Below are 22,021 nucleotides of genomic sequence, written 5' to 3' on the forward strand. Positions count from 1 at the left end.
GAAAGGCCGGTCAACTGCTGTTTGTGTATGAGAAATCGGTTGGAAACTTTCCTCATGTCAGCATGTTGCAGGTGTCGCCATCGGCGCGAACCTTGTGTGAATGCTCTGAAAAGCTAATCACTTGCATATCACAGCATCTTCTTCCTGTCGGTTAAATTTCGTGTCTGTAGCTCGTCATCTTCTGGTGTAACAATTTAAATGGCCAGTAGTGTACAAATGCGTGGCTTCTGAAAATGGCCGTTGCTTGAAACTAGCCAGGTAGTAAATAAACAGCACCTTTGGTGTTAGACATTTTTAAATGTCTTTTCTTCGTGAAGGTATGTGGCGGGGGTCGCCCGGCGCCCCTGCTTTCACTGTCAGTCAGACCTGTCAGAGCAGCGTCCAAGTGTCACAGGAACTGCCTAGCGGCTTCCTGGCTAGCGAAAGCAACCGTGGAATGTTTACTAATGGAAAGGGACTGCGAGCGTCGCGGCTAACCTTGGCACGGCAGCAGTAGCAACAACAACAACAACAACGGCATCGCGGCGCAGCGCTGCGCAGACAAGGTATCGACCGGCCTGGGCTGTGCCGTCCGCAGACAAAGGAGGCGAGGCGAGCGGCGGGCCAGGCAGCGCGCAGCCACTGCCGGCAGCGGCTCGGTCGTTGACCCCGCGCGCGCCTTGTTTACATCGCTGGCCGGGCACGTGGCCGGGCCGGCTCGCGGCGCATCTCCGCGCTTATTGGCGTCGCTATCGCTTTCTGCTGCCACTCCGCATTAACGGCGCCACCTTGCCTAACACGGCCGCAGCGGTTAGTTTGCACCGTGCACACCATATAAACACTTCGTTCCCAGGGCTTGTTAACTTCACGACCGTATTGTGTTTTTCTCTCTCGTTCTAATCTCTGGATATGTTCCAAGTTGGCTGTCAGTCGTGTTTTTGTGTTCATCTAGCTCCACAGCCTCCGTAACAATAATACAAGTCCGTCTGCCCGTACACGCAGTGTCACAACATACAGGTTCATGGGAATGCTACGTCTGCTATCAACAATACTGGAAGAAAAACTTGCTGACAAATACAGGAGGGCAGTAAACAGTATTGTTACCTTTGATAGCAAAACCGCTGCCATACAACAGACTCCATTCCCTAATATTGTATAAAGTTCATTCGTGTCATTGCGACTGGACCTACAGAAAGTAAAATATCCGTGATTAAGCCACTACTAGGAAGTGTATACAAAGACAAGGCTTTATTGGTAAAGGAAATAAAATAAAACAAAACAAAACTTGGATTACCAATTAGTGGGAATATGTAATGTGATCCGACGAGTCTACTTTTCCGCTGTTTACAACCGCAGGTAGCTGTTCTGCACGAACAGCACCAGTAACAGTGTTCAGTTCTGACTTTTTCCAGTCGTACAGCGTAGTACATGTTCTGCATTTGGTATGGAAATCATATCGTGAACTTCAGCAGATGATATGACTACACTGAAAGGAAAAGTAACTTGTAACGTGCATACAAACATTCTGTGCTGACGGCATTGTTTCCATCCTGTACTGATGTTGGCAATAGGTGCATAGATCGAGGTGAGCTGGCGTTGTTGACAGCGGGCGACCGAGACGGAATCGAGCTACAATGTTTTTTTGTCTCACGATAGCGGTTGAATGAACGAGTGACGTCGCTGTGGTGTACGCCAATTCGGCGGTTAACTTCCCAAGCTGACAACCCCTCTCGTCGTAAAGTGGCAAGAGAGCGCGCCGTCTATACTTGAAATGACCTTTCGAGACATGATAGCAGACTGGACAGCCCATAGCGAGGCTGTGTGTGTTCCCCTATTCACGGCTGGAAAAATGCGCAGTCAACAACTGAACTAACCTGAGACTAAAGGTTTAATTTTGCCTCCGAGACACACGTGACTGTACTTAACGTTGTGGCTTTCTGTTGTCAAGAGTATTGAGAAAAAGGTTCGCGATTAAGAAAGAAAAAAGAGGGAGAAACGTAAACTACTCAAGTAGTATGAGTAGTACAAAACTTGTTTCGAGAAGTTTGTCTCCCGGCTGTCGAGTGATCCTGCTGATAAAATTGCTGTATCACGCACTTCCGCGGACCGAAGAAGTGAGTGCGTACAGGTAGAGGCCACCTGGAGCCGGTGTTAGAGCGCGCTTCAAGGGAATTGCCGAATACAACGCGGCAGCTCCGCAGGTAGCGATGTGACCCAGTTGGCGATGACGCCGCGTGCGGCCGTGACCCCCCTCCTCCCCCCATATGAAACGGGCTGAGGGCGCGATCGATGCGTCCCGGGCTGCGCAGCCTGCAACAGGCTGCAAGCGACTCTCAGCTGCTACACGTGACGCAGCCACTTTGTGCTGGCGAACAGGTAGCCAGCGCAAGTCCCAAACCACAACTCTCACAACGAAAGGATTTCGACCCCAACTCTCCTCCGAGGTGTTCCCAGATTTGGTGGTTTTCCTCGTCACTGTCAGTGGACGGCGCTGGGCGAAGAGGGGAGGAACTGATGATGATGATGAGGAGGAGGAGGAGGAGGAGGAGGAGGTGGCGGTAAGGGTCAAATGGCTCTGAGCACTATGGGACTTAACATCTATGGTCATCAGTCCCCTAGAACTTAGAACTACTTAAACATGACTAACCTAAGGACATCACACACATCCATGCCCGAGGCAGGATTCGAACCTGCGACCGTAGCAGTCGCGCGGCTCCGGCCTGAGCGCCTAGAACCGCTAGACCATCGCGGCCGGCTTGGCGGTAAGGAAAGCAGTAAACTGTCAGAGGGAGGGAGACCATCTAAGGGAACAAGGAAGATGGTTGAGTTACTGACGAGGAGCAGCCCACGTGTCGGTTAGGAAACCGGAGGTCGAGGAAAGGTCCACTCCACTAATACTCGTACCCAAATTGCGTAACTTACCCTTCAGGCTCTGGTTCTGTACCGAAAATGGTAACAGAAATCAAAGAAATACAAACATTCATCTAAAATAAAATCGTACACTTAACAGAGTGTCTGTCGTATCGAGTTTAAAAGTTATAGTTAGTTAAAATATCTTCTGAATAAAAATATTGGCAACTGACGCTCCTTATTACACACTTTTTTTTATTTAAACACTTCTTCGTCATTCTTCCTTCTGAGTACTTAAGTCAATAATTTACCTTTCTTAAAATTTTATAATGACAACAGTAATTGCTACATTCCTGCAAAATGATTTACCGGCGTGTTGTGGCGAGTGGCCAAGAGAAAGTCGCAGGATTTCTGCTAGTTGCGGAGTTCTCTCGCTGACGGTAGATGCAGTTTTGGTCAAGTTGCCTAGTGTATCGAGTAGATAAAAGTTGACAAGTCGGTGTGAACCGTTGGCAACAGGTCAGTCTGGACTGGGCTGCACGAAGAGAGCCAGTCAGCCACACTGAATGCTATGCATACATTTGGCTTAAAGATCGAAGTCAGGTTGTGCTGCCACATTGTTCTGTGGATAGTGCGGTGGAACGGCTACCGTTGTGGGAGCCGACTATGGAACAGCGATTCCCATTGCGTGAGGCTTGTGGCCAGAAAGAGAAATTACATCTTTATGATATGTGTCTCTTCCCTTCCTCCCTGTGGCGCACGAAACTGCCTTAAATGAAGAAATCCAACCTGGCGACGTGGAAAACACAAGCAATACATCCTCAGCGATTTTGTTATGTGGGAACAAGGCCATAATCTAAAGCATGTGTCTATGTCTATTGTTTCGTCTCCTAATGCTGGAGACATCTTAATGCTCTTTAATAAAGCAGTTAGGATTTAAAGGTACAGGACTTCTGCGTCCAATTCAACGATCTGGAAACAATTTGTGGAGACATGCTGTAATGCTTTGTGCACTATGGGCTTGACAGCCATCATGTTGGTACTAGAGGGTCTCCTAGTCTGCAGAGAAACGTTTTCCAGCATCAGTGGAAGATGGTCTGTTAGGAGGCACGTTCGGTGTTCTCACTATGAAAAACAAGCATGAGTTAATGGTTCACTATCCCACACCACAAGTTTACACTTCATGGATGTTCTTCATGACTAAAACAATGAGGACTGTCAACAGATCAGTAGTGGTTGTTTCGGTGGTTTACCTGACTGTGATTGGTAAATGTGGCTTCATAACCAAACAAGACACATGTTACATCTGGAGTATACTGTGTTAGTGCCCATGTACAGAAGTTAACACAATTCTCATAATCTTTGCTATGCAGTTCTTGATGGAGAGAGATGTGATAGGGATAGAACCTATTGGTAGGACATTTGTCTGACTCGTGCCACTTCCTCGGGCGATTGTGTGGGGGCTAACGTGAGGATCAGTTGCAACAGCAGCAATAAAATTAATTTCCCCCTCTTCCATCTTCACTTGTTTCCTTCTGATTATGTTGTCTAGGTGTCACACTACGACTTTGATAAATAATTGCCGAGATGGTTGGCGTCTGTTGGAATATCTTGCTGTGTAGACCATACAAGAATGAACTGTATTCTTCCTACACTGTATATGCCATGAGCATGTTGGCTTTCTCTGTGTTGGTAAAACACATCATTTATTTGCGACCTAACGGTTGGACTGTGATAGACTAACTGACTAGCAAATCACAATCCATTCAAGGGACATACAAGCATACAAGCACATTTTAAGCAAACATAACAACATCGTACCTAACAACTACTTGAATGGCACACCCAAGTATCGATGTGGAAACTTTTCAAAATATGATATCTTGTAAACGCCTCAACTAGAATCCTTCAACAAACACCACTGACATTCTAATTTACCCTGCTTTTAGTTTGTTAATGTCAACTGGAATTACTCCATTTAAAAAAGTGTGTGTTTGTACAAAAAATACACTTTCTAAGTATTATTACAATCTGTTTATTGGCTAACAGTAAGAGCCCCTGTATTGTATTGTATCATATCGTATTGAACTGGGGACCTAGAAACGATGGAGAGGCTTCGTCCCCGCCATAGCCCTCAGTGGTACACAACAGGCTACAGTAGCCCACTCACCCCACTGCTGCCCCACACCGAACCAAGGGTTTTGTGCGGTTTATCGGAAATACAATAATAGAAGGGGATGCAGGTAACAGTTTGAACTGTAATCTCAGTTATATCATTGAGGATGACATCAGTCACATTTCTGAGAATGTTTCTTACACTAGTATGAAGATTGTGTCACTCTTTGAGCAGTATGATCAGCCTTGGATGAAGTTTTCTGTGAAAATTGTTAATGTACAGCCTGGAAAACTGCTCGGAGGGGGGGGGGGGATGTTCACACGTAGGTGTGATTCAGCACTGCCCCTCACATGCTTGCATCATACATGGAATGGTTTGCATCTGAGGGCTGCAGTTTCCACCATAACCCAGTGGTTTTCAATGTGTTTAGTAGGCCTTTTTTTAAAGAGTAAATCCATTCGAAAGACAGAGGTGCAGAATAAATGTAGTCACAGTTGATATAGCAACTGGTATAACAAAGTACTGCAGCCTGGACAAAGACCAGGATATTAAAATACATTCAAAGATTTCCATCAAAAGCCTTATGAATAAAAAAAAAAAGATGAATTTCTCATATCCATTCAGGAAAATGAAAGGTAGATGAAATTTCAGTAAACGTATTGTGCATATCAGAACATCACATGGAAATACTGAATGTGAAGAGTCATTGTATTGACAGTTTACAGACCATCGTCAGGAAGTATCTTGAACATTGTAAAACATTTAGAAACAGCTTTAATGAGTTTATGCAAGATTAACTGGAATTATGCACCTGAGCTTTTTATCCTCAAAATTCAGAACCTACTGGTACATAAATTGTTAAATTGATGGTGAAGCTAAAATTGATGGTGAAGCTACTTGAGATTGATGTTGATCTGGGCTGTGTTGAGAAATACTCTCCGAAGAATCCAGAAATCAGTAGATGTGATGTATATGTACAGACTAACATATGACACTTTCAGAAAAATTAAATGCTTTATTTAATAGAAAGGGTTTCACAAATTGAGCAACTCAACAACTTATTGGTCCACCTGTGGCCCTTATGCAAGCACTTGTTTGGCTTGGAATTGATTGATAGTGGTTGGATGTCCTCCTGAGGGATATCATGCCAAATACTGTCCAACTGGTACTTTAGATCATCAAAACCCAAACTGTTTGGATGAACCTGACCATAATGCTCCAAACTCTCTCAATTGGGGAGATATCCAGGAACCAGGCTGGCCACGGTAGAATTTGGTAAGCACGAAGGCAAGCAGTAGAAACTCTTGCTGTGTGCAGGCAGGCATTACCTGGCTGAAATGTAATCCCATGGCTTGCCGCAGAGGGCAACGATATGGAGTGTTGAATATTGTTGACATACCTTTGTGCTGTAAGGGTGTTGCAGATGACAACAAAAGGGGTCCTACTATGAAATGAAATAGCACCCCAGGCCATCACTCCTGGTTGTCTGGCCATATGACAGACGACAGTCAGAGTATCCCTCCAGTGTTCAGGATGTCTTCAGACACATCTTCATTGGTCATCGGGACTCAGCTCAAAGCGGGACACATCACTGAAAACAATTCTACTCAGTCAATGAGACTTCCGGCCAAATGTACTTGTTGGTGTACAGAGGTCAGTGGTAATGGGCACAAGGGGCACTGTGAGCTCCGTCCCCTTCCTGTCAGCCATCTATTAACGATCCTTGTGATTACTGAAGCACCTGTCACACATCAGATTGATGATGATGATGAATCCGGGGCTCTGAGTGCCTCTCTGATGATTGCTCGGTCTTCATGTTCTTTTGTCTCTAGTTCGACAGCTTTCTTCTAGACACTACATTCTACAGTGGTTCATCCATTCCTGCCAACATCATCAAATGGTGGGGTCGCTTCTATTCAAACATCAAGAAATTCGAACTCGGGACCTTTGCCTTTCGCGGGCAAGTGCTCTACCAACTGAGCTACTGAAGCACGACTCACGCCCGGTACTCACAGCTTTACTTCTGCCAGTACCTCGTCTCCTACCTTCCAAAAAGTAAAGCTGTGAGTACCGGGCGTGAGTCGTGCTTCGGTAGCTCAGTTGGTAGAGCACTTGCCCGCGAAAGGCAAAGGTCCCGAGTTCGAGTCTCGGTCGGGCACACAGTTTTAATCTGCCAGGAAGTTTCATATCAGCGCACACTCCGCTGCAGAGTGAAAATCTCATTCTGGATCAAGAAATTCGTCAGCTGACTTCTTTGAGCCCAACAACATGTCCTCTCTCAAATGCTGACATCTGTGTATATTATTCACACATCTGTCTGTGAGGCATAGCTACTATCGAAAAGATTACATGGAGTGGGATTTGAAAGTACTTTATGCTCTGGTATCAACTTGTCCCCTGTATATTAATTTGTGACCAATTTGCACAACTCTTTAATGGTCTCTCTCTCTCTCTCTCTCTCTCTCTCTCTCTCTCTCTCTCTCTCTCTCTCTCTCTCTCACACACACACACACACACACACACACACACACACACATGTAGCTGCTATTTAGGAACATAAATTTATAGACATACAAATGTGATCCATTTTGAATTTAATGATCATTAAATTCTATCACCTTTGTACTTTTGGGTGTCTAGTATGTGTTCTAGAATTTTTATTTATTTTTTTTAATGAGTGCCAAAGTAATCAGCTTGGACCATATTTACTTGTATATTACACTTGAGAGAATTTTGTCAGTGTGGTAATTTAACCCTATTTATGAACTGACAGGATATTTTTGTTGCAGGCAATCCGGACAACAGTGTACCACTGCACCTGGCCTGGCTGCCTGGCCATGACCACAACCTGTGCTGCCATTGAATCCCATGTCCGAAAAGCACACCTTGGGTAAGTTGTTCTGTTCCAGATGTGACTTCTTGTTAACTGAATACATCAGGCATGCTATTTGAACTATCATACGGTTGCTTACTACGAACTGGTTAGATATGCTTATTACATCCTATAAATAGTAAAGAGAAGACATTGAACCACTAGACTGTGACATTTTTTAGTGCTCTGATGATTTATAAAATGCCACAGCTCATATGAAAACAAAGTGATGTCATACTCAGACCAAATTACATTTGTAATTTCTCAACATTTCATAGAGTACACACAAATTCAAGTAGATTTGCTAATGAAAACATAAGACCAAACGAAACTAATTGTATAATCTCTCCTATCTGCAGGGACTGTCAGGAAACTGAAATGTTCTGAACCTGAGCTTACAAGTAAATTTTTAATCTGAAGTAGGTTGCTCTTGGCACATGGTGCTGAGTTACATGTAGTTCACAGAATCTGCACAAAACAGACACTGTGAACTATATGTAGTCATCTAAGAGCTCGTATTTTAGGACCATGGCATTGTGCTGTATGCACTTTATTATTGAAACTCACAGAAGCGATATGCATAACCTTCTGAAGACGGGCACCAAGTGTCCACAACCAGTAAAGAAATTAAATTTATTTTATGCAACTGGTTGCTTATTATTTTTATTTGTTTATATTTAATAGGTATTTAAAATATTGTCACATTTACCAATTAAAATGTATCAAATGTTTGATTATCTTTTTCCAGGCCCATCCAATATGTCATATGGTATAATCATTTGAGTTCATATGTTTGCCTACAAATTAGGTCCACAAGACATAAGTCTGTGTAACTTTTCGCAGAGCACATTTAGAACCAGTTATGGAATTTTTAAATTTTCAACTTTCATACTGTTTTCAAATCTGTTGAACTATATAAAATACAGATTTGATAAGTCCACTGCTTTAACATAAAAGTACATACATCGTATTAGGCCAACTGGACATTTGTATTGACTGATTTCAAAAGTTAAGGAGATTGAAGCAAATATTACAAAAACTTAAGCAAGAAAATCATTGCGGTACTCTTGCATATAATGGAACAGCTCTGTAGTTGAATAATAATAACAATAATAATAATAATAATAATAATCTTTTTATACATCTATGTATGACACATTTTTATTATTTGTGAGTTTATTATGGATTCAAATTTCTTGTTGATCAAAACATATATTTAAGCCATTGAAGTAAACACTCTAATATCACAAAACATAAGTTTTATGAATATAATAGAGGGAAACACTCCACGTGGGAAAAATATATCTAAAAACAAAGATGATGTGACTTACCAAATGACAGTGCTGGCAGGTCGATAGACACACAAACAAACTCAAACATACACACAAAATTCAAGCTTTCGCAACAAACGGTTGCTTCATCAGGAAAGATGGAAGGAGAGGGAAAGACGAAAGGATGTGGGTTTTAAGGGAGAGGGTAAGGAGTCATTCCAATCCCGGGAGTGGAAAGACTTACCTTAGGGGGAAAAAAGGACAGGTATACACGCACGCGCACACACACACACACACACACACACACACACACACACACACATCCATCTGCACATACAGACACAGTTTTTATTCACATTCCCAACTAAACCTTTATCTGTATTCTGTAAACCACTATAAAGTCTAAGCCAGTGAGTATATTAAATGGCACTGATATTTTCAGTATTAAAGTTGATGGAAACTGAAGTATGGTTGAGAAGGTAAAACACGTCTATTGAAGCTGACAAATGGGAAAAGAATGATTTTTAGAACAGAGCTTTAATCTCATTCATTGCTAAAATCATTACTCCACTTATTCTCCTATTAATTACAGGAGAGTACTTTCAAATATTGATAAAGATGTTGCTAAGACCTCATATGTAATGTAGTGATGAAATGACTATTGCTTCGACCAGTGGATAATCTGAAAGGGACTACTGCTGGTGTTTCAGCACTTACTTTCAATTTTGTTTTGGCAATGTGTAGACTGAGTTAGCCCAATCAAATACTGCTCATTACACATTTCATGCAAAGTTCACTGTCAACTGAAAATATTGTTATGTTTCAGTTACTACAAACACAATGAAGGTTAAAGCAGAATTTTAAGTGACCATTCGACAGAGTAATCCCAAATTAGTCTTGTGCAACATTCTGTGTAGAGATATGTATTAACAGGGACACTAAAAAACAGTAATACCTTCGTTCACCACACCTTCATTTCCTGACTTAACCTTGTCTCATGCGCCTCCCTTGCCTGTACCATCTACTACTCCATGCAGCAGCACTACTCAGATGCTGCTGGGGTATTGGTTATTCATTGTAGATAGTAGTTTCTTCTAAGTAATGCAGCTTTTGAAATATATTTTCTTTTAAATATCTTTTCTACCTTTGGCAGACGACAAAATGGACCAGAGAATGGCAAAGACTGGGATCATGAGGAAGAATTTTACTACACAGAGGTAGAGATTGGGCTACATGCATCATCACCACCTACACTGTCACACCGTGACATGGCACGTCCACCCTATGAAGGTATGAAGCTGTATTGTATTTTGCTCTAGAGCAATTATGTTAACCTAGCAGATATTTACTGACCAGGCAGAATGCATATGCATATTGTTTCATATGACTAATTAACACATAACAAGTATGTGAGTGTGGGGGGAGGGGGGGGGGCGGGGCATAGTGAGGTGGGGAGAAGAAAGAAGCTAGTAGTGGCAGTAGTTAGGCTAAATGAAGGTGCAGGACAGATACTAGTAGAGATTAATATAAAGAGAATTATGGGACAGAAGAATGTTTCAGAGGGACAGTTTTCACTAGTGTAATTCAGAGTAGATGGTATAATACTTTACAGCATACTCTGGAACTGGATGCTCAATCTTGCCCTTGCTCACAGTTTGGTTGGTTGTTACATAAAAATTTATGCAGATTTTACTACATGATTTGGCTTCTTTCACAATATGGACTGTCTTTGATAGATTGGTATATAGCAATGGCATGACTGGAATAGGATGTGTTGAATTTATGCATTGAACAGCTCTTGCACATGTAGCATTCACAAAAATTATTCATGTGACAATGTATTGCAAGCAGGTTTGGTGTAAGGATAGACTATTATGTTTTGTAGTTAGGAGAGGGGCAGAAATGCTGCAGATCAAAGGCAGAAATGCCAAGGGCATACCCAGCAAATGCTCAGGAGGGGCTGCTACCCTCACATACAAGAAAGGAGGAGGAGGAGGAGGAGGAGGGGGGGGGAAACATATCTTTACAAACTGAACTCCAATCCTACCCTGCTGTAAAGGCAAACGTATAAATTTTGTATCAGTTAGAAAAAACCAAATCACATAGTTGATACTGACTTGCAGCAGTCATTTCTCATGAATTTTCAAAAATATTTCATCATTCACTGTGAAACCAAGTTGTCTCATTCCCACCCTCCTCCTCCTCTCCCAACTGAGATACTGGGTAGGACTTTGAAGAAAATCATCTTCAATGATGGAAACTGGAAAGTAATTTACATGCATGCAGAATTACTCCAGAATGCCACTGCTGCATATACATAGAGCAGAATTATCAAGTGGGGCAGGGGGAGAAGAAACAGAGTAAAGATTAATATAATTTCATTTATAGTAACAGTGACAGCATGAATGAAAGAATGAATCAGTTCGAAAAGATTAGTAGTTGATTCTAAACCTATAAGTTGCATTACTATGACATTTCAAATGAAAGGTGTGATAGGGAACTGAAATGTTATAATACTAATGAAGCCCTCCTCCCATGTCTCTCGTAAGTGACGAACAATCTTGTTTTCATATCAGTTAACAGATTAACCTTATCAGATTGAGTCACAGAAATCAAACTAAGATTTTATAAATTACATTAACAAACGTACAGTAATGAAATACACTTAGTATTTGTGGGTATGTTATGGACAGAAAAGTGTAAAGATAGTTTTATTGTTAGTATTTTTTATTTAATGCTGATTATGTAACTTTTTGCCATCAGCACATATCTTGCGTATTTTAACTGATATTTTTGGGGGAAAAGGTTTAGTAATCTACAAACCAAATTAAACATTAGGTTTAAAATTATTTGGTACATTATTTACATCAAATGAAAACATAGTTGAGATATAGAGAAAATTAGTTTGTTCAGCACCTAAACTTACATTGCGCTACATGTAACTACACATAAAAGTGCTATTTTGTATACTTTTAGTTCTTGCTGTTTTACTGATTTTTCTGAAACAACAAAACAAAAGTATTCAAGAAATTAAAAACAATATTGTATTGTATTTGTTGCATTGATTTAGTGATGAAACTCTTTTACAGACCCAGAGTACCAAAAACAGTTGAAGAATGGTTACCACAAAGCAGGACCCATCAACATTCCTGCCGGCAACTATTCTTCATCAGCATCATCCTCACCGGTAATTTATTAAATCACAAAAGTATATATTACATATTGTCTCATAGTTGATCGTAGCATCATAATACATGCTAAAAAATTTCTGTTAATACATTTTTAAAATTCGTGCAAGCTAACTGAACTCGACAAACCCTACAAAAATCAATATTTTTCTCACATTAACTGAGAAAAAGACAAGATGAAATTAAACATATTCATACAGTGTAAGATACAGAACACATTCTTGTGTAAGGTAGCGTGAACTACAACTGGGTTGAATTAATGCACTACATTAATGCCTGCTTTTTCTATCATACTGACCAGTATGAGTAAGATTTTAGTCAGTTTCAGGCACCCATTTAGGTGAATGCCACACACAATTCCCAACTTGACCTCAGAAAAACAACCCTGAAACACAATAAACAGATGAATGGAATATGTTACTTATAGACTACTTATAGACTAGTAGTACACACACAGTGGCTGTCTTGTCGTCTTCTTCTTCTTCTTCTTCTTCTTCTTCCCCCCCCCCCCTCCCCCCTCCCTCCAGGACAGTCCAATGGCATCATAAACAGTTTTGGCATCTTCATAAGTCATCAACTGATCTGTTTAAAATGAAAAGAAGTTAATAAAATTCTAGGAAATTAAGTTACAGAATCAAACTAACTTCTCTACACACACACACACACACACACACACACACACACACACACACACACAGTAAAATTGAACAGGCCAGGTGAGCTGCTTGCAATGTAAACGTATTTGTATTCTGATTTGGTATCACAAATATAAGATTAAAAATACGAAGTATAAAATTGAGATATACACGCTTCTCAAATCTGCTAGAAGCAATCACACAATCAGTGTTATATTGTGTATATTTTTAATTTTATTCTTTCAATTTAAAGAGTTGCCAACTTAAGACTATTAACTGCAGCCTTCAGTTCCAGTAATCAGAATGCAGATATGTTTACAATGTGTGCTCCTCCCTGGGCCTGTCCAGTTGCACTTTGAAAAGTTACCATGTAATGTATTCAAATGTGTATAGCCGTGTATAGAAGTTATTTTTATTTTGTTATTTAGATTGCTAATACTCCACTATCCCTCCTTTTTTTATTTATTTTGAAACAGATAACTTGATGATGATTTGCTAAGAAGCCAGCACAGGTTATAACACCATTTGTGTGATCCGAAGCTGAAAATGAAATACCTAACTTTCCTTTCCTTGGGTTAAGATGACATAATAGCTTGATAAAAGTCTTCTAGCTACAGCAGGTACAGGATATGTGAGATCAAATCAGGTTTTACCAACATTTTTACTAGTCTTCAATTATTCAGTAATTGTACAGGCAAATAAACATGAGAAGGTCTGTTTTAAAACTGTGTTCAGATTTCTTGTGATGTCAGATTTTTATTTTATTGGTAGCATTCAAATTATAAGTAACTCTCATTTATGCTAGTAGCCAAATATGCAGCTTACTTACTTATTTTTTGCCTAGTTTTTAAAATGTCTGTTTTTATTCACTTTCAGAATTCACCTCTGAAACACCTGAAACTGAGCCCTCGTTCGGAGTCCAGTTTTCCCGCATCAACTACAAGCAAATTATTATCAGGGAGCCCCACACGCAAAATGCGAGGAGAAACAAAGAAGTGTCGAAAAGTGTACGGGATGGAACATCGAGAACTGTGGTGTACGCAGTGCAAGTGGAAGAAAGCGTGCACACGGTTCGGTGACTAAATTTTAAAGCTGTGAACTGGTTCAGAACTGCTGAGCTTCAGTATTAAAGTGCACTTTAAAGTGAAAGTAAAACAGATTTATGGTACATTTTTGCCAATGAATTACTGTTTTGACAAAGCACAAATTTTATAATTGAGTCTTTTATTACTGCCTCGATGATTATAGAACGCACTTGTGATGCTTTCACAGTGGCTGCAGAAATGTGTAAGAGGAGGTCTGTGTTCATGATGTGAACTATCTTCCAGGCCTTTGGGTTTCAATTACAGTAACTGTAATACAGAAAGCATTTTTTTAATTGGTGTTCTGCGTATTCATTCCCATCAAAATGAATTGCCTAGTTGAGATCTTGGGTGTGATTTAATATTTTCAGAGGCAGAACACCTATGGTCTGGATATGTGAATACATATGGAGCAAAGAAGTTATTTATGTTACGTCATGTTAGTGATTTTGAAGGATTTATAATGAATTCTTACATTTTCAAACAATATTTGTTATTTTATAACAAAGTGTACAGATTTGTTAATTTGTATGCTCAGTTCTGTGAACAGGCTGTAATATATTATATTTGAACTTGAGGGACATTATATTACAAATAAATGATTCAAATGTTTTTTGAGATACTAAGATATCTCTGAATGACCTGATGTCACTGCCCATTTAATTCCGTGCCTGTGATTGTATGAACTGAAAGTGATATTAAAGATGATTTTATACATTTTTAAGAGATGTACTAACATACAGAGAGATACTCTTTGACAATGTTATAAATTTAGCACTCTTTTAAACATCATAGGAACAAAGAAAAATCACTACTATTTCAGATTTAAAAAAAAGTTAATATTGTCAAAGAGCTGTTTTTCAGTTGTGCTGCAAAAGCAGATATTTTTAAAAAATATAGTTGTTAATGATGTTATTGCCAAAAAACTCAAATATAATGATGCTGAACTTCAGTTATTTATATATTTCCTGCATTAATTAAGTTTCCAGGTGTGATCCACAAATACAGTCCATATTTACTCATTTTTAAGGATTGAGAGAGAGAAAGGAAGGAAGGAAGAAAGAAAGAAAGAAAGGAAGGAAGGAAGGAAGATGGGATGTGGCAATATAAAGTGTGTGGTGGTGCTGACAAAATTGTTCTATGAGTTTTCACTCACCCTGTACATGTACTGATCCTTTGTGTTAAAATGTTATAGCCATTAAAACTGTTCACAGTATCTGGATACTTCGGGTTATTACGAATATCCTGTTCACTTAAATTCAGTTGCAGTTATATTCTGATGTTATCTTAATGTGTATTAGAATCACAATGCTCCTAAAAGTAAAGTGTGGTTGTTTACTGGGTCTCTTATTACTAAATGTTCAGCATACACTCATTAGTACCTGTTTCTTTTGTCAAATGGCATACAGTTATCAACTATTATCTTAAATCACTGTGCTTCGGTAGTACATTTTTCAAGAAACACTTCCAAATATTAATTTACATATGGCTATGATTTATATCCTTGTGGATACATTATTTAAAAACCTTATATTTTAAATGTTTTAGTCACTTTTCACTCAGTGCCTCATACTTTATTTCAGTGGAATTGCCAAGAAGAGGGCTATGCTCCTGTACTGTAATATGTGATAACTGTCTAATTGCTGATGTTACATTTTGTATGACATAATCTCTTTGTAACAAGTAAAGACGGACAGAAGAAAATTGGATAAAGGAAACAGAACCATTACTGGCAGAGAGAGAAACAAGTTTTTAATTTCTTTCTATCAAATTGGAACTGAAATCTTCTGATGAGGGATATGGAATGAACTTTGGACAAAATTAATATCGAGGAGCATCAAAATAACTATTTCACACCAAGACAGACATTGAGAAATGGCTCATTCAGAGAAATATTTCTGATGTCAACATATTCATACTTTTTAAATTTTGAATCACTGTAGGTTTTTCTCTCTGATATCCCTTAAAGATATAATTTTTTCTTCAGTTTTCATCTCTAAAGAGTAAACTTTTCCCTTTCAAAAGTATGACATTTGGTTCTCACTGTTGGAATGTTTTTATCGATGTCTCATTGTGTCCATTCTCTCTGATACGGCAGTCTTCTTTCAGAGAGTAACTGATCATTATCTTCAAGCTAGGACTCCCATGTATGTGAACGATGCTATATGCATACTAGTTTTACATTAAATACAAAGTGTTAACTTATTCACAAGTAACTCTAGGGTTTCAGATGATGACTACACAAAAACTGCTAGGCATGCATAAAATACACATACATTAATGTATAGAGCAGTCCTCCAAGTTTTTAACTCATATTATAGGTGCTCACTATATGCACCACTTACAATGCAACAAACATCAATACCTACATGCATGTGTGACAACAACTGCCTGCTCTTGAAATCTGTTCAGTGAGTTGCTTGTCTGTAAGTGTGAACTAGTTTGATGCAACAATATAAAGTGGATATCCGTCTACATGATCTGACAAGTCTGCACCCTATTGGTGCACTATAACAGTTCTCTGTCCTACATTATGAACTGAAACTTGGAGAGATACCCTATCCACTGGTCTGTGTCATTTTTATGTATGTTCCATAATGTTGAAACAGTTGCCTTCTGAAGCCCAGAGGTACTTATAACCCTTGATTCAAGAAAAAGAGTATTACTATTTAAATAATACTGAAAATGATGACATTACTTTGACACAGTGGATTTTATAATATGAGATTATTTTATAATACAAGAGATGAGTAGACAGTATTGAAATATTGTAATTAATTTTGCTCATTACATATGCCAAGTAATCATAATAATCACTAGTGATGCAACAAGGATGTTCTAAAACCATACAGATTTCTCACTCAACAATTTCTGATTTACATCTCTAACAATGAACATAATATACAAGTATTTTCACTTCCTTGAAGCTGTTGTTTAGCGAAGATCTGTTTGATTAGAAAGCTTTTCCAGAAATCCAGTTGCCATTTATTTTCTTTAGTTGAGTCTTTCAGAAAATTTAATGTTGCCTTATGCACTGTCTCACACAATTTGATTCTTTGGCAGATAGTTGTTTGGACGATTTTATGTCTCCACATTTTTAAAGACTTATTACCTTCCATTTATTAGTCGAGAACACACAATTAAGATCCTGCTATGGATCAGGCCCACTCTTACCCGCTATAGACTTGCAATATCTGATAAAGTTTAGTAGTTATTTAGAAATGAAGAAAGAGTGTCTCATTTTATCATTGATAAAAGCAAATGAGTCCACATTCAGTATACTGTAGTTTTGTGTATTCTTTTATTATTTCCCTTTTTTACACCCCTATTCCACTTCCAATGAGCAAAACCTAATTGGATACACAATAGTTTGGATCTTGATACATGAAAAAGACAATTGTGATGATCAGTGTCCGAGGTTGCATTAGGATATGGGGGTCTAGTTGAAGAAAAATTCTGACTGTGTGAAATCTCTATTTGTCTCTGTTAACTGAACCTGACATTTCCTTTTTTTAAATTTTGCTGCTATACTATAACATGCTTAATGAAACAAAATATGGAAACCAAAAATTATGTTCTAAAATTATTTTTCAGATTGATCTGTTTTAATTCAGCTGGTTGTAGAACAGTCAGTGACAGCAGTACTGATTTATTTAATATAAAATGGGTTCTGTAATTCATACAGATTGCTACAACCAAAGCAAAATGTGCTCAGCCAAACAGGAAGGAGTTCATATATCTTGCCTCTAACAGTTTTAAGAAAATCCCTATGCAGCCCAGGTTGTCCACGAGTGCCTTAGGAAGTGTTGCCTTATATTTTTCTTTTTTGAGTTGTGTGGTCAGTTACACAGAAATACCTGAGTATAAAGGAATATGAGTATTTCTTTGACCAGCATTTTAAAGTAATTTTGCTTAACTAACTTAGGCTGCAGCAGATATTGTAAAAAACATTAATAAACATATCTTACTGTGTGGTTATTCATATATATTTAATGTAACAGAAGTGGAGAGAATAAGTTCCTATTGAGCTGTAAGCTGAATGTCAGAAATGTGCATCATTTTTATGTCAGTTCAAACTGTCTGATTGTAAACAAATGCACAGGAGCTGGTGAGCTTTCTGTCAGGGCATGGACCTTGCAAGTTAACTGACTGTGTTAAAGAATGAGTGCACAGTACTTCACAAAAGAGAAGTGCAGTATTGTTGTGAAGTGTAATATTGCAACTTATCTTTTATGTTAGGACTCCGATGTTAGTGTTAATGGAATGAGGACTACAGCTCATCCACTTTAGATACCAACTTAAATTTTCAACTATGTGAAAACCTCTGTAGAAGGCCATTTCAAATTTAACTGCTGTTTCACTTCTTTCTAGCTTTGATGAAAAACATGTCACTGTACCAAGAACTCACTTCTGCTTGATGTAAAATCTTATCCCTTTGATGCAATATATTCTTTATTATTGACTGATATGATTGTAAAGGTATGTGAGTAATGGGGATTGTGAACGCTATTGAGTCACAAAAATGTCTTAACAGTAAAGAGTAGTCAGTTGTTTGCTTTTTATTGCAATACGACGAAAGATAGTTTGACATTCCTAACTCCCCCCCCCCCCTCCTCCTCCCAACACTAAATTTTGAGGGGGAAAAAAAGATGAACTGAATCTGTAATTGATAGGTGATTTTTCTTGGACATTTGTTCCTGAATGCCTGTTCAATGAAGGAATATTTTCTGTATTTTGGTTCAGATTCTCCTTATTTAACATTTGTAATTGTTTTCTGTGTAATTATCTTATTTCATTGTGTAATTGATGCATATATATATATATATATTACTCATAATTAGTAATTTATGAAATTTCTCTCTCTCTCTGTATCACTGGAAAGTATGCTTTTGACAATTAGAAAAGAATTTAGGTGTGGAACTCTGCTGTGTGTCAGTAGAGGGTTATAAGTCCTATCACTACAACATTTTTGCTTATTGTAAGCCAAACACCCCAGAATTTAGTACATCCTGTTTACTCATGGTGGCTGTAAGAAGCAGTAGACTATAATGAGCAAATTTTGACATTGCAGTTATGTGCTTGATAATCTGTAACTTACATTGTAACACATTATTTTCTATTTTAAAAGTTTCTGTTGCTACTCAAAATTTCTATCCTATTTGAAACACACATCAAAATAAGAAGCCAAATTTTAACAAATCCATTTTAAAACTGAAAAAATTACTGCAAATCCTTTGCACTGTTAGTCTATGTATCATATCATCTACAATTCATGAATTTTTGTCCAGGTCCCTTCCAATGATTTTACACTTAAGCTTTAATTGCATTTTAAGCTGCCTAAATTTTGAATGTTGAAACAAGTGACGAGTGAATCTACTGTAAACCATTTGTGGCATCTGTTGCTCCTTCTTGTTGCTGAGAAGTGCTCTGGGAGAGTGTTTCATGTTCCTGGCTTCTTCATGTCTTGTAAATAAATCTCATGATACTCGCATAACTTTCTTACACATTTGTATCTAAAATTATGTTACATAGTCTCAGTATAGTAAAATTTCGAGCACAGTTTGAACAAGAAAACAGACAAATTATGTTCCAGATTAGACTGTATTCAAAATAAAAAGTTTGTAAAAACGAAAGAAAGTTAGACAGAACATGAGATGGATTATCTTTATTGTAAAACTTTCAATGAGGCATGTGTGTGTTTCTCTCTGTGACAAATTCATCCAATGAAGTTGTTATATATTTGTGTTTAAAAGAAATTTATTTTCTGAAGTCTGCTACCTTATTAATGATTGATCTCATTTTTATCTGAAATTATATGCAGACAAAATGTAAAAGTACAATTATGGCTCAATAAAAATGTTTTTAGAGTTAGTCTTACAGCAGATGATTGCTAATTTTTTATTGGCCTTATTTAGTGTTAACTGTTTTAGGTGGCTTCTACAAGCAGTAATATTAGGAAGCCGTTGACAGTATCTGAAAATGATACTTCATCACTGACTGAAAAAGATTTAAACAAATAAGTAAAATAACAGTAAATGCACTCTCTCACTGCTTTTAGTATCAGCTATTAGGGTCAATCAGGTATACTATCCTTGGATTCAAACATGGCCGAAGAAATAGAACAAACGACAGTTAATATGCTTTGTTAATCAATATATGTCATCTGCCACTATACATGCCAACCAGTTTTGCAGACCCCTCTTCGCCACAGACTTCTCTTTAATTATATTGGCTTTCGAAGTAGCAAAGAACAATGTCTACATAAATTTTACAAGGTACACAGTAAGAATTATTCTGTCTAAACAGAAGGTACAGCATTATGAACATGACCTTCATTGACACTGAGAAGTTACATACAGAACTGAAAATACAGAAATGCAACAACCCCAAACACCAATAATAATTATAGACACTATACCAAAATTTGCTGTATTACTATTTAAATTTCAGCTCCAAAACATCTTCCTTTGGAAAAACTAGAGGAAATTTCAACATAAAAATGTCTGGTGAAAGATACTAGTGCTTTTGAAAGTGCAGGAACTTTTTTTAATGAAAATGGGCAGGTTCACACAACACTATGTGCTCCTACAGGAACTATGAGGTTGTTCAGAACGGCTCAACCTTATGTATTTCACACCACAACTGGTTGGCACACAGTAATAACATATCTATATGTTTGTGAAACTCTTCATATAATGTAGGTTTATGACAGCATACAATTTACAATTGAGTACTGGTGTGTACAATCTGAGCAACAGATTTACTTATTAGTTGCTAACTGGTTTTTTTTAAATTAATAATCAGAGCTTATTGCTATGTTTTGAACAAATATATAACTAAGTAGACACCAACATTTATGATGAATATATTTACTTGATTGTGTAATATGAGTGTAAATGTTGATGTATAGGTTATGCAAGTGTAGACAGGTTTAAAATGTTTTTGCATACTGAACCATAAGTTCCAGACTTCTGGAGCTCAACTTTCTATGTTAACTTATATTTATACAAAAAGAATAAACATAAAGTGTAAAGTAAAGTTATATAATTTGATTTTCTTTTCTCTTAGTAGAAAGTATGAGAGCAAAAATATAGATATGTCACCAAACCACAAAAGTACAATGTAATGTGATGAATTCATTAGTTAACATATTAACCTACTCCTATTACTCTTCTGTCTGTTCCGACATATAAAGAAACAGGCAAACCATGTGCTTATTGTTATGCATTCACTGCCAATATGTTGAAAGTCATCTTGAATAAACAATAATATACTTCATAATTTTGATGACATCTTCAATATGAAACTATTTTTCCAGTAATATTTATGAATGTCTGGAGAGGCTTGCAAGGTAAAGGAAACGATTATGTGTAAGCGTGAGTTTTTGAAGGAAGTGTTTATTATTTCATTGAGACTATAAAAGTAATAGTTCTCTGGAGGACATATAATATTTTTAGTTTGAGGTGCTTGTCTTGCATGCGGCTTTCATTGAAAACAGAAAATTTCTTTATATAATACTTGTTGTTGTACCAGCTACAAAATACTGGGCATTTTAAATATAGGTTTGGAATAGTGCATGACGAGGTCTGTACTGATCATTTTTATTCTCATTAATAACAGCACAGCTCTGTAGTCTCAATACACTATCATCAGTTTTAATTTTTTTGCTGTCTCAGGTTACATGAATGGTATCGTAACTACTTTTGACTTAACATCACATCATTAGATGACGTGTTTACGACAGAAAAGAGAAAAACAATGAAATATTAAGAAACTGAATTACAAATTAAACTAACTTCTGTGCACAACTGTACACACTTCAATACATTATATAGTGACTCGTTAGCTGAAGAGGTCTGGAGAGGCACTCAGTATAAACATACCTGCACTGTTGGAACTGAAAGATAGAGTTAGTTATGTAATAGTATAAAGATCTCCAGTTGCAAATATAAGTTAAAAAAGTAATTTGTTACTAGTTTTCACTTTGAGAAGCCCTTTTATTAAAATGAATTTTGAATTGTGAATATA

The 22,021-nt window shown here is 37.8% G+C and overlaps 1 protein-coding gene across 2 annotated transcripts in view; it reads left to right on the forward strand.

The window, feature by feature from the left end:
- The window catches only part of LOC126161821 (zinc finger protein 395), a 515,999-nt gene extending 496,479 nt beyond the window's left edge, over positions 1–19,520 (forward strand). For both annotated transcript variants that reach the window (XM_049917923.1, XM_049917924.1), the window contains 4 exons: positions 7,735–7,835; positions 10,242–10,378; positions 12,178–12,275; positions 13,788–19,520. In XM_049917923.1, coding sequence (XP_049773880.1) covers positions 7,735–7,835; positions 10,242–10,378; positions 12,178–12,275; positions 13,788–13,994 — 543 coding nt within the window. In that variant the 3' untranslated portion in view covers positions 13,995–19,520. The remainder of the gene's footprint in view (positions 1–7,734; positions 7,836–10,241; positions 10,379–12,177; positions 12,276–13,787) is intronic.
- The last annotated feature ends 2,501 nt before the right edge of the window (positions 19,521–22,021 follow it).

Source organism: Schistocerca cancellata, chromosome 2 (genome assembly GCF_023864275.1).
Source record: "Schistocerca cancellata isolate TAMUIC-IGC-003103 chromosome 2, iqSchCanc2.1, whole genome shotgun sequence".
Taxonomy (NCBI): domain Eukaryota; kingdom Metazoa; phylum Arthropoda; class Insecta; order Orthoptera; family Acrididae; genus Schistocerca; species Schistocerca cancellata.